The sequence below is a fragment of the Trichogramma pretiosum genome, unplaced genomic scaffold (assembly GCF_000599845.2).
Source record: "Trichogramma pretiosum strain Unisexual culture from Peru unplaced genomic scaffold, Tpre_2.0 scaffold49, whole genome shotgun sequence".
NCBI classification, from domain to species: domain Eukaryota; kingdom Metazoa; phylum Arthropoda; class Insecta; order Hymenoptera; family Trichogrammatidae; genus Trichogramma; species Trichogramma pretiosum.
The window spans coordinates 982076-994484 of record NW_019640811.1 but is presented as its reverse complement, the minus strand read 5'-3'; the positions used below and the strand labels follow the sequence as shown (position 1 = coordinate 994484).

The following is a 12409-nucleotide window of genomic DNA, read 5'->3' as shown; positions in this document are numbered from 1 at the left end:
TTACACAGAAATATAGAAATAAAATAAAAAATATAAAATCCCCTGTTGTCTGTAAGTAAACGAAGGTGTTCATTGTTAGGAGTTCATATTTACAAGTGACAGGAGATCAATCATTAGTTTTCATAAAGTTTTTTTATGCAAAATATATCAAATGCAACAATAAATTACGTAACTGCAATTGAGTAAAAAAAGACGGGTCTTATAAACTTCTGGCGCGAATGAAATTAATCGGAAGATATTATGGCCAGCATACAGATCTACCAGTACTACTCAGTCTCTGCTCACTTATATATAATTATAATTATTATAAATAAAATTTATAGAATCAATATTAATAAAAATGTGTAGTTTTATAGTTTATTAACACAGTTTTTTTGAAAATTGTCACTCTTTGGGTTCATTTATATTTAAAATTCTATCTGCAAGAGGAGCTATGATTTTAAGGATGTACATAAGAAATTTTCGGTGCCCCTCCACGCCGTACTTCTGCAATTTCCAGCATTCCTTATTAACATTTTTTAAATTTTTCATACAATTTTTTCTAATAATTTTTAAAATTCATGTTTTGAATGTTTTGAATTTGGTGCTCGGAGGCCATCTTTTTTTCTGTGATGATCAGAATCGGGGCTGGCCCTGGCGGCGTGCGCGGTCAGCTGGATTGTGTTTCACGTGTATCTCTTTCTCTTGAATCTTTCTTACCAGTGAGATCGATACACATAACCCTAATCGTGAGTTAAAACTATTAAAAATGCATAAATATTTATTTAATCTTCGCGTTTATAAAAAGGATTGTTAGCCTAGTGTTAAATGAGTTTTAATGAGCGAGCCTTCAGTTGTAGTGTTTTTATTTGAGCAAAAAAACCTAATGATACAGTGTTAAATGTTATGAGAATTCGAACCAATCTTTTCACATGCGTATACTTTAGTCATTTTGCACCATTACACATATTATTATAATTATTAATTTATTATAATTATTTATCATATAGTTATGATTATGATATATATTTATTCATACTAATAATTATTATAATCTATAATTTATAATTTAAACATAAATTTATACTAATAAATGTTTAATTTTACAGCAACATGTTGATGCCAAAACAGAACAGAACGGCTATCTATGAAATGCTCTTCAAGGAGGGTGTTATGGTAGCCGAGAAGAATGTGCATTTACCTAGCCATCCTGAATTGGAGGGTATTCCAAACCTTCACGTAATAAAGGCCATGCAGGTAATATTTCATTCTTATCCATTGATTTTTATATATTATGGTAATTTATCATTTTGATAATTAAATTTTTCATTTTTAGAGTATGAAGTCTCGTGGTTTGGTGAAGGAACAGTTTGCCTGGAGGCACTACTACTGGTGCCTAACAAATGATGGCATTGAGTACCTACGTGGATATCTTCATTTGCCCCCAGAAATCGTCCCAGCCACTCTGAAAAGGAAGGCTGCCGCTGAAGGTGCCCGTATGGGTAAGCCCATGGGGCCAAGAGGCGGTGACTCTTCTAGAGCCGCAGAAGACAGAACCGCTTATAGAAGAGGACCCGGTGATAAGAAAATTGATGTTGGTGCCGGCGCAGGCAATTTGGAATTTATGGGAGGATTTGGCAGAGGCAAAGCTCCACAATAAATTGACCTATTGTAACGCAATCAACATCTGCGTTAGTTATGCTTTTGTATTGAAGAAGACAAACTCTTCAATGTAAATAAACATCAATTTTAACACTTAAGTAATAAGTAATAAAATTCTTTTATTATCAAAAGATGAAGATTTATTTTGATGAATTTATCACTTATTCAATAACAATCACAAGTAATTCGTTTTCCTGTTTTTGTTTACCAATCAAAATCTTTTGCAATTTAATTACTGTTTCTTTTAAATGAAAATGAAGAAACTATTGATTATTACTTTTAATTATTGGAAAGAATGAAGTCTTATGAAACTGAAATGCAACAGAACACATTGACTAATTGTTCATACTCTCTATACATCTAATTGCAAGTTTCCAGTTTCATTCCAAGTCTTCTATCAAATAAAATGAACAGTCACTAAGTTACTTGTTTATACATATCTTTTTTAATTATTCTGGGTGATAAAGATAAATAAAATCAACCAATTACGATTTTGTTAAAAAAGGAAAACTGTCGAAAAATGAGAAAAGTCAAAAATGAATGAAAAAGTCAAAGTTCAATATAAGCTTATATTTATAAACCATTATGGTAAAGTTATGAATGAATTTGACTTCATAACAGAAAATTAGACATTATGGGAGGAAATTTTATCTTAAAACTAAATTTATCTCTCGTATTCAAATTCAATTCTTACAATATGATAAAAAAAGAATTACGAAATTTTCAATTAACTTGAAGCTGCAGGCGCCTACCCTATGACTTATAACTCTCACTATACTATTTAAAAAAATCAATTTATTAACAGTGGATTACATTAATGTTTCAAATATCAAACGTCTATTGAAGTCCTTGAAAATTAATTCAATTTACAATGAAAAATAGTTTATAGGTGGTAAGTGATTTAATATCCACATATTAATTATCGTACAGCGCATTGAGCCGGCCGGGTCAGATTTTTTTGGATCGAGCAAGGGCCGATTTCGCATATAAAAAGATTGAAGAAACTGAATTTTCACTTATCATCAAAAAATCACTATTAAAACTATTCTTTACCATATTTTGCACGAAATGCAGAAAAAAAATTTGTTTGACGTTATTTGAACTTAAATTCAAAAAACGAGCGCGCCAATACACGGTGCTCGAAATCTTCGAATTTTGTAAGACAAAAAAATTTGAAAATTATGTTTTTTCAAACTTCGGTCAGGTCGTGCATTATAAAGTCGCAAAAAGATTATTGCTTTTGTAGACATAAATCTAAGTTAAGAAGACAACAAAAGTGAAGACCCAACGTATATCAAACTGTTTCTATGGTGAGAACACTACTGGCTTATACAAGTAATTTTGCCACATTTTTTTCTGATTTTTTTTCTGAGCTAGTAGTACAAGAGTTGTCGTAAATAGAAGAGTTTTCTAATTTGATTAGGTGAAAATCAACTTTATGTAGTAATCTATAATCGCAATTTTGCCACTTGCGGAAACTCGTCATTGGAAGGGCGATATTTAGCGTTAGCTTACTACACTAGTTGCGTTGATGCGCGATCTTCCGCTGCGTAACTATAGACAGTCCCACTACGTCGCATCGTATTCTCACAGCGTAACATTTTTCACCGCTTTCATCGTGAAATAGCCGGCCTTGCAAGATGGTTGCGGTAAGATTCTTTTTTTAACTAAAAAGTCTCATTTTTTTAATGTTAACGAATTCATTTTTAATGCCTCATCGTTTTCTAAGGTGAACGAGAGCCTATTTTTGCATGCGACCAAATAATATTGCCGAATACATTGAAACGATTAGTGTTTTGCCGCTTGCAGACAAAACTTTAGTAGTTGCACGTGGTTGTTTGTGAATAACATTTTTTGAATATATATTTTCTGGCATTTTTGTTGAAAGTTTTTTGCAAAATGTTAATATCAAATTAATGGAGCCCCGTGTATATATATTTAAAATTGTTTCGGTGCATAATGAATTTTTATATGGATTCTAACCTACTTGGAGTTTTCATTAAATTCATGAATTGTCACTTTGACCTATACTGACTGAAATTTATTAATTTTAGACCACCAAGAAAACTGTCGTCCCCAAAGCGGGTGCCAAGAAACAACATCTTCGTGGAAAGGCCCAGAAGAAAAAGGTCTCCCTAAAATTCACCATCGATTGTACTCATCCTGTCGAAGATGGCATTATGGATGTAGCAAATTTTGTAAGTATCTAAAAAATTAGTATAGAATGTTTTGAAGAAACACGTTGCATTGCTATTTATGATAAACTATTTTCATATTAAATTTGAAATTAATAGTCTTATTATTTATGCAGGAAAAATATCTCCAAGAGAGAATAAAGGTCTACGGTAAAACCAACAACTTTGGAAACAATGTTTCCATAGAAAAACAAAGGATGAAGTTGATTGTCAATAGTGACATTGAATTCTCCAAGAGGTGAGTTATTCATAAAAAATATATGATGAAGCTGCTTAAATATTTGTGAATGGTATTTTTCTATCTAAAAAGTCTCTAAGCTGCAGAAATGAAATAATTAGAACAAGCTAGAACGATATTTGCACTCACCATACAAAATTTGTTTTTTTAGATACCTGAAGTACTTGACAAAAAAGTACTTGAAGAAGAACAAGCTCCGTGATTGGCTCAGAGTTGTATCTAAAGACAAAGAGACTTACGAGCTTCGTTACTTCCAGATCAACAGTCAGGATGATGAAGAAGAGGAAGATGCAGAATAAGTATAATAAGTACCAATAGGCTAATAATCATAACTAATAAAATAAAGAGCAGTTATAAGTACAGTCTTGAGGAACTTTTAAAAAATAAAATATAAAAATTGAAAATGAACAAAAGTCAGTGTCACTTTCTCTTCAGCATACCTTTATAATATATTAGCGAGATCAGTCCTTCCAGCATTGCAAAAAGATATTAGGTATTATGAAGGTAGTTTCCATTGGAACTAAGGCATTTACTTAGAGGAAAAATGAAACCTATTTTTAATGAATGAATGAAGGTTCAAAATGGTCAGAAAATAATGTACCCAATAAGAATTTTGTTTTTAACAAATCATGAGGTATATTTCTCTCCTTATTCACAATTTTTAGTTCACTATTTTCAGCGAAACATCAATTTTAAAACCTCTTTTTGATGCTATAACACCCACATGCACTGTTAATCTTTCACATAATTTTGCTATGTGTCTTTCATCATGCTAAAACTCGATTCATTTCTAATTTTCAATTCCAACAATCAAACATTATTCCTTGTCCACTTTTATTTCATTTTCTTCAATTAAATTTTCGTGCGGGAGCGATACAATAAAATAAAATAGCAACACAGATGGCTATCAGAAGATAACAGAATCTAATTTTTTTACACGAAAGCATAATAATAAAACGACACAAAAAACTTTTACGGAATGCTTTCAACACAATTATTGTTGCCAGGCATTTTCTTTTAAATTTTCAACTGGACCGTTGATTTCGTATGGAGAGATTAAAAAGATACAATGTGCTGCGGACAATGCAACAAGAATTTTTTGAATAAGTTTACACCTTTCACGCGATTTCTCTGTCATTCATAAATAGTTTCTATCGTGCTCGTAACGTTTGTACCACATATATATTTTTAAAATTCACAAACAAATATGCCATAGAAAGCATAATATATATAATTTTTTTTCTACGATGATTCTTCTACAATTTTTTCTCCGTCATTATCTAGAATAATGATATAATATATTCTATGCGTAAAGTTGAGATTTTTTTGCATTGTTAACTTTATTGTTATACAATAATTATTTATAATCTAAGTAGGCCATTTTTGTTCGTCTTAAGACTTAAACAGCTAAATTGAGCTACAATATCATATACGAAGTAGAGCCGGGAATGTGGTCGTCTCTTACACTTTTATTTTACGCGTCGAAGCTTACACGAGCTTTCGGTACATAGCTTGACCATGATAGAAAAAAAAGATTTTTTCTTTCCTTCGGTGACTCGTCGTTGATAATTGAGATATACATTTATTTAAATTTTTTACTTTTCGTTTATAATTACATCTAAGTTCGTTTTAAAAATGTTCACGTTGTTTCGAGTGGCCCCATCTGAAAAAAGGCAGAGGTTTTATTTTAATATAAATTTGATTTCGTTCATTCGAATAGGTGCGAGCAGTACAACAATATTAAAACGTGAGTCAGGCTTACCTGTTGTGAAATAGTATTGTTCCTTGTTGCGCCTCGAGCTCGCGCGTTTACAGCATAATTCTAAATAAACAAAGATGTAAGACATGTCAGACGAGAGTTATAATATGAGAAAGTTGGCTCTAATCATGCGTTCGTACAGCAATCGCTTGACAAACGAATATATTATCTATGTACATTGCGAGACTAATTTGAAAGGCGAATCGCAAACGCCTGCGAACAATAATTTTTTTTTTCATTGACTATTGCGTTGAGCCGCAAAAAAATTATGATACAATATAACAATGTAAACGACTTGTCGATCGCGCTGAGGAATGATGAAGAAAGTAAAGGTCGTACGATGCTTATACGATACGGTCGCCTCCGCAACTATGGTCTCCTTTATTTCTGCAAAAAAAAAAAAATAAATCGTATGTAAAAGAAATAAAGAAATGAATCGAATCGGTAAATCGAATTACAAGAAATGAAGGGTACCTTTTCCTCGGCGATGCTGCTGGTCGAGGCCATCCTCTGGGAGGGCTCGAGCCGGCCGCGGCGGCGCTCGTCCAGCGACTCCGTGTCCAGGCTGATGGTCATCTGAAGCGGCACCGTCTGAATGCTGCTTCCGCTGCTGCCGACCGACGCATTGACGTGGCGAGTCTTGATGAGCGGCGGATTCCTCGACTGCGGAATGGCGAAGGCTCGCCTCAGAGCGCCTCGGGGTGGCGACGGAGGCGGATACGATATACCTATTTAGGGGTAACGTATGATCGTTTTAATTTTGAAGCTGAACGTGGCCTCACAAAGAGTTTTGCAATTGTTCATCGGTATTTTCGTAAATTATCGACGAGCGTGCATATCTTTTGCGTAAATGCGTGTCAGCTGTGAAAATTCGTATCTCGATGGTTCGACGAGTACCGTGCGAATATTTTCTATTTACTAAAAAGCGCACGATCCGAGATAAAAAATAAAGGCAATAGTCACGAAAACGAAACGAGATGGAATACGTTAAATAGTTCTGCATGAAAGTAACTCGTGCAACTAAGGTATAATGCAGCACACAATATAAATCGGATGTAAAAAAAAATGTACAGTAAAAGAAGATTCAATGTGAATAAATCTTTTCGTGCGCATGAGTTGGTACTTTAAAAAAAAAAAGAAGAAGAGAAAAAGTCCCAGCAAATAAAATGTACTTATTCGGAAAATTTCACGAGTATATGCATATGCGTGTAAATATAGACGGCGAAATTCAATTTAACGTATGTCTCGCGAGAGTGCAAATAAAATTTTACGTTGCACGCGTTGCTTCCGCACATTTACCATCGTAAAAAGTATACCATATTACAATTCAGCATCGATACGATCGCGAGTCAAGAAAAACGTATGTATAAATGTATCTAATCTATAATACAAAAATATATAAGCAAAAAAAGTGGGCGTGCCTTTTTTCTTAAATGAAAATTCACCTCGATGACCGGGCGACAGGAGGGTGTCCTTGCTCTTGGTGATTTGCGGCACGATGAGCAGCGAGCTCGGCGGCGTCGGCGACACCGTGGATGTCTGCGGCGACGTCGCCAGGGTGAGATTCGGCAGCGACTGGCCCAGGCTCGAGTAGGCGGGTACCTGGACGCTCAGCGTGTTGGGCGTCGGCGACTTGCTCAGCAGCGATCGTCTGCTTGCGTGCCGTGGGACGCGAGAAAGAAAGAAAGAAAGAAAAAGTTGTACGATTAGCGGATCGATGCGCTATAGTGAAGGGGAAGGGGCTCGTTACGATGACATAAATTTACAAACGATTGCATGCGTGAAAAACATCGAGTGTTAGAAAAAAGATTTGAAAAGCACTTACTCGTTATTTATTTAGCTTTTTTTTTTACGTACGCAAGCTGAACGAAAGACGCATGCACATATGGCGTTGATTTGTATTATGTAAGCACGCAGACACACGTGCAAGCTTTAACGATACTTTATTTAGCTACATAAGCATTATAAAAAGCTGTTAGATGTATGCAGTACGCTATAATAAATATTACTGTAAGTATAAAAAGCGGAAAAGAAATCAAAGACAAAATTAAAGATTAAGAAGCTGACCAATGATTTACTCGATTTGTTAAAAATAGTAATTTTAGTTACACATTATATGCTCAAGATAGTATTGTAGTACAAGTCGGTTTAAGAAAAAGTACGATGCATGTAAATATATATATATTTTTTTCTTCGAGAAAGAGTTAAAATGAATCAATCGACGTAGTCGTCGCGATCGGTATTTTATTAATGCAAAACCGATCGGTCGAACAGACGTTCGTTAAGCTGACATGTATAATTGAAAACTTTGACTAACGCAAGCTATACATTATATATAAGTAAATAGAATTTCAATAGCGCTAAATAGCTTATCGCACATGCACATAAAATATATCAATAATCAACGAAACGAAAAGATACAGCGCCCGATGATGCGTAAAACTACGAGCGTTGCGCATAACAAATATCGCTCTCTCAATCTCTAAATGCTCTCTAGGTATTATATTAAAGATTCATCGAAAAACATCGTCGACGTCGCCATCGTCGACGTCATCGTCATCGTCATTATCAACGTCATCATCGTGCATAAGTAACCTAATCTGTTGCTGTCGCTGATTGTGCGCCGCGACGGCGGCCGCGTGGGCGTTCGCGGCCGCGGACTCGACGCCCTCCTCGGACGAGACGCTGGACGCCCTCGGCGGCAGTGGCTCCTGGTTCTCGACGCTGACGTTTCGGCTCTGGCTGTAGCTCGGCAGGAAATTGCTGCCGCTCGGCGACGCGCCCTCCATTTCCACGCTGCCACTGTGCGCGAAACGACACAGGGGGGAAAAAGAAAAAGAAAAAGAAAAGGTAAAAATCAAGAACGAGCGATAAATTATGCATAAAACAAAGAGGAAACCTGTGACTGTGCGCGAGGCTGCTGACTCTGGAGGCGCGACTGCTGCCGCGCGGCGTCCGACACGGCAGTCCGCCCTCGGCGACGCAGCAGATCTCGTCGATGTCGTAGTCGACCTCGCCGAGATACGTACTCGGCTGTCGGCTGACGAGGGTCGATCTCGTCTCGCCTCCAGCTGCTCCCGATGACCCGCTGCCGGCCGCTACTCCGGCAGCAGCAGCAGCAGTCCCGCTCGTCGTCGCGGGTTGCCTGTACTGCGCCAACTGCTGCTGCGCCTTCCTTATCGATTCCATCCATAGCTGTGGGTCGATCAATCACAAGAGCGATGTATAATCACAATCGTATGTGTAATTATGCACATTCGAAGATGATATAATTATTATATGTATTGGACTGTTTCGCGGGAAATTTTCTTTTCATATCCGCTTTTCACGTTCTCTCGTAGCTCGTTTTATAATACCAAAAAAGTCAACCAGTTGACTATTAAAAAGCTTGCATTTGAATTTTTATACCGGCTTATGCCCATTGAATTGGTCAAAATCGACGGAATTGATTGCGGTGTGATTAAGACCCATCAACGTCGTAGCAGATCCGTTGGGATTCTCGATTTTTCGGTCATTTTTAGATAAAAAAAAAAACCATCGAAAACTCAACTGTTTGCAAGATGCAGAAAAGATCCAAAGGGCAGCGAATGTGAAAAAAAAATTCCTCAGGGACTCTTCAACATATTATAGTGCAGTAGGGGCACATTGATTCGGTAACGAATTTACACGGTCATAAATGGGAATTCGTTACCGAATCAATGTGCCCCTACTGTACATAGTCGCGCACCTTTGCCACTTTGGGCTCGCCGACGCTGAGAACGAGGGCCGCGGCGGCGGTCCCGTACTCGTTGAGATAGACCATGCCGAGATTGGAGGGCTCCTTGAGCTCGTACATGCGTATGCGATCGACCACGTAGGGCTGCCTGATGACTTTGAGCCCGCCGCCACCACCACCACCCAAGCTGCCCGTGGCGGTGGCGGCGGCTGCGGACGACGACGAGGCCTTGCTCTTGGCCGACTGCTTGCAGACGAGCAGCATGTCGGTGAGCAGCAGCAGGTGCACCTCGGTCTTGCTCGACGTGGCGTCCTTGAGCTTGCAGTCGCCCTCGCGCATCAGGGTGCGCAGCGCGTCCCTGGGACAGCCAGGCATCGGCGTGTTGATGAGGTCGAGGCTGCTGTGCAGCTTGATGAGGCGCTCGAGCTCCTCGTCGCGCGACTCCACGGCCTCGTAGCTGTCCAGGCGGGCCGCTGCGGCCAGCAGTCGCGCGGCGTCCTCGCACCTGCGCAGCGCCGCGTTCACCGACGCCACGAAGCCGTCCACCAGCCGGATCATGTGGCCGAGCTCCAGGCGCTGCTCCTCCAGCTCGGTGTGCTTCTGCACGGCCTTGAGCAGCAGCGAGTACTTGGTGATGCGTTGCATGGGCTTCACCAGGATGTCGAGCAGTCGCAGCCGATTGCAGTCCTTTTGCGTCTCGCACCACTTGTTGTTTTTTTACATCGTAATGCGATAAGTAGTAGTTGGCACTCGCGCGTGATTCAAATACATATAATACACGAGAGAGAGAGAGATGAACTCACCACGAGATAGGCCGTGAACACGTCGTTGTCGTTGAAGCGATCGCGGCAGTACTGCTGGCACCTGGTCTGCTCGGAGCAGTACCTCGTGTAGGGCGCGAAGACGCGCTCGAAGCTCTCGAAGCCCGGCAGCAGGTAGCCCGGGTCCAGGGGCTGGCGGCTGCCGCGGGCCTCGTGCAGCATCGCGTACACGCACTCGGTCCAGAACTCGCGATTCGCCGCGTAGATCTCCGATATGTTGCTGAACAGCTTGGTGCGGTCGACCTCCACCAGGATGTTCGAGGCTTGCAGGCCGCACAGGCAGGCCATGAACAGCTGCGCGCGCCAAGGGAAGTTATACAAAGTTGATATATAAAAAAAAAAATATCAGAACCAGGCCAAGTTTTTACGGTATTAATTATATCGTCGCTGCTCTCGTTGTTGTTCTTGAAGCGTAACGCGCGAAAGACAATGCCGCTTCGCGCGCGTACGTTGCGTTTACATATAATAATACGCGCGAGGATACAATGTTCGGGAAGCATCATCAAGACGAGTCTCGAGCTCGAGGAAGCGCAAAGTTTGTTTGCGCGCAAAATTCAACGTCAAAAGTTTTTGCTCGGCGCGATCGTTGTTATAGTTGCTGCGCGGACTATTCACTGTATTACATATTATATATAGTTGCGGGGCTTACTCTGTAGTAAGCAGCGCGGCATCGTATACTTACGTCGGTCACGACTTTCAGCGTTTTAATGTAAGCCGCTTCGGTCTGCGCCAGCTCCCAGAGGGCCGTCTGCTGCTGCTGCTGCTTCTCGCTCAGCATTTCCGAGCCCTCCACGATGTCCCGCCAATCGGCCTCGAGGCTGAACAGCGCTGCAAAATGTACACGCACATGTATACACATGATTTCATTTCTTTATATTATAAGTCGAGACTTTGTTCGGAATGGAGCAACGTCGAGGTGAACGTAGCAATTTTTTTCTTTTTTTTTTTTTTGATCGCGTGATTTGAGAGATCGTCGAGTCGTATGACGATATTATATATTTTCAGCGATCTATTTCGTTTGTATACATATAATAATCATACGTCAGCAGGATTCTTAAAATACAATTTGTGCGCGGTTTTTCTCCAAGTGCTCGCTAGAAAGCTGGACGAAAAATGCCATTTTTCAGCTCGACTGCATTTTTCAGATCGTTGTGCGCATTTTCTCGAAATGAAAGATCAAAAAAATCCCAGGGCTCCGGCCGCTTTTCCTTTCTGTACACTACTAGGTGAGTGGTGTAATTCTGTCCGAAGGAACGCCAGGAATTTCCACTCACCTAGTTGTACCTCGCGATCCGAAGTTCCCCGCGTAAAAATATTCTTCTTTGCATCTGCGACTACTTTACTTACCGTCGTCGCTGAAGGCGAGCTCGTGGGGCTGCAGGTGCTCGGGCAGTTTGGGCACGCCGTGCTTCGTGTAGTGGTTCAGCTGCTCGACCAGCATCTCCATCTTCGTGCCCTTGGTGTTGGTGAAGAAGCCGCTCCAGCGCTGCTTGCTGGCCTTGAGGCCGCTCGACGCCGACGCGGCGGACGACGAGCTGGTGGCGCCCGCGCCGGCGCTGCTCTTGGTGATGGCGGCGGCGGCTGCCGCGGCCGCGGCCGCCGAACCCACCTCCGAGTCGACGCTCGAGTCCTCGGTGGACACGCTGAAGAATCGGCCGCCGCTTCGGCCCCTGTAGCTCTGCAACGAAGCACGACGATTATTGCGGATAAGGTTTTGCACGAAAACAAATGATATGGATTTAACTAGGCATAAAAATTAAATTCTGTTTTATTTGCTAGATCAATTCAAATATTTTAAGCACAATGTTTGAAAACATATTATTTTGAGAATCTTCACTTATTGTTTTAGATATGATAGTACTGATCGACTTTATTGATATTTATTCATTTTATCAATTCAAATATATTAGGCTAATTTTATGTGTATGCTTTAATTTTATACATAACGCTCACTATTTATGTATTTACAAATCATATCTATTGCTCATCGTTTTATGTTTACTTTGCCACTTGCAAATTTACAGACCAAGGTAATCGACA

At 39.9% G+C, this 12409-nt stretch overlaps 3 protein-coding genes across 6 annotated transcripts in view; 2 read left to right on the top strand and 1 right to left on the bottom strand.

Annotated features, from left to right (window-relative positions):
* Positions 1 to 648: 648 nt before the first annotated feature.
* LOC106655822 (40S ribosomal protein S10b-like) lies at positions 649 to 1739 on the top strand. The gene is made up of 3 exons (XM_014376385.2): positions 649 to 728; positions 1089 to 1236; positions 1316 to 1739. The coding sequence occupies exons 2-3, from the start codon at positions 1093 to 1095 to the stop codon at positions 1637 to 1639; spliced, it is 468 nt and encodes a 155-aa protein (XP_014231871.1). The 5' UTR covers positions 649 to 728; positions 1089 to 1092; the 3' UTR covers positions 1640 to 1739.
* Positions 1740 to 3183: 1444 nt separating this feature from the next.
* Positions 3184 to 4487, top strand: LOC106655830 (60S ribosomal protein L22-like). The gene is made up of 4 exons (XM_014376396.1): positions 3184 to 3290; positions 3696 to 3839; positions 3953 to 4074; positions 4226 to 4487. The coding sequence occupies exons 1-4, from the start codon at positions 3282 to 3284 to the stop codon at positions 4371 to 4373; spliced, it is 423 nt and encodes a 140-aa protein (XP_014231882.1). The 5' UTR covers positions 3184 to 3281; the 3' UTR covers positions 4374 to 4487.
* A 1036-nt stretch (positions 4488 to 5523) lies between these two features.
* Positions 5524 to 12409, bottom strand: part of LOC106655832 (pleckstrin homology domain-containing family G member 5-like) — a 115955-nt gene continuing 109069 nt past the window's right edge. For 3 of the 4 annotated variants that reach the window (XM_014376398.1, XM_014376399.2, XM_023461075.1), the window contains 10 exons: positions 11717 to 12047; positions 11052 to 11197; positions 10352 to 10663; positions 9561 to 10253; positions 8733 to 9028; positions 8429 to 8635; positions 7255 to 7484; positions 6308 to 6561; positions 5837 to 6220; positions 5524 to 5737 (listed from right to left, as the gene is read on the bottom strand). In XM_014376398.1, the coding sequence (XP_014231884.1) occupies positions 6215 to 6220; positions 6308 to 6561; positions 7255 to 7484; positions 8429 to 8635; positions 8733 to 9028; positions 9561 to 10253; positions 10352 to 10663; positions 11052 to 11197; positions 11717 to 12047 (2475 nt within the window). In that variant the 3' untranslated portion in view covers positions 5524 to 5737; positions 5837 to 6214. The remainder of the gene's footprint in view (positions 5738 to 5836; positions 6221 to 6307; positions 6562 to 7254; positions 7485 to 8428; positions 8636 to 8732; positions 9029 to 9560; positions 10254 to 10351; positions 10664 to 11051; positions 11198 to 11716; positions 12048 to 12409) is intronic. The other variant, XM_014376400.1, reaches the window with a different exon arrangement.

What these genes read in the sequence shown, in the direction of transcription:
- LOC106655822 (XM_014376385.2), top strand. Translation starts at nt 1,093, where the DNA reads ATGTTGATGCCAAAACAGAACAGAACGGCTATCTATGAAATGCTCTTC. An exon ending in ACGTAATAAAGGCCATGCAG is followed by an intron (nt 1,237 to 1,315) that starts GTAATATTTCAT and finishes TTTCATTTTTAG; the next exon opens with AGTATGAAGTCTCGTGGTTT.
- LOC106655830 (XM_014376396.1), top strand. An exon ending in TTATGGATGTAGCAAATTTT is followed by an intron (nt 3,840 to 3,952) that starts GTAAGTATCTAA and finishes TTATTTATGCAG; the next exon opens with GAAAAATATCTCCAAGAGAG. An exon ending in GACATTGAATTCTCCAAGAG is followed by an intron (nt 4,075 to 4,225) that starts GTGAGTTATTCA and finishes TTGTTTTTTTAG; the next exon opens with ATACCTGAAGTACTTGACAA.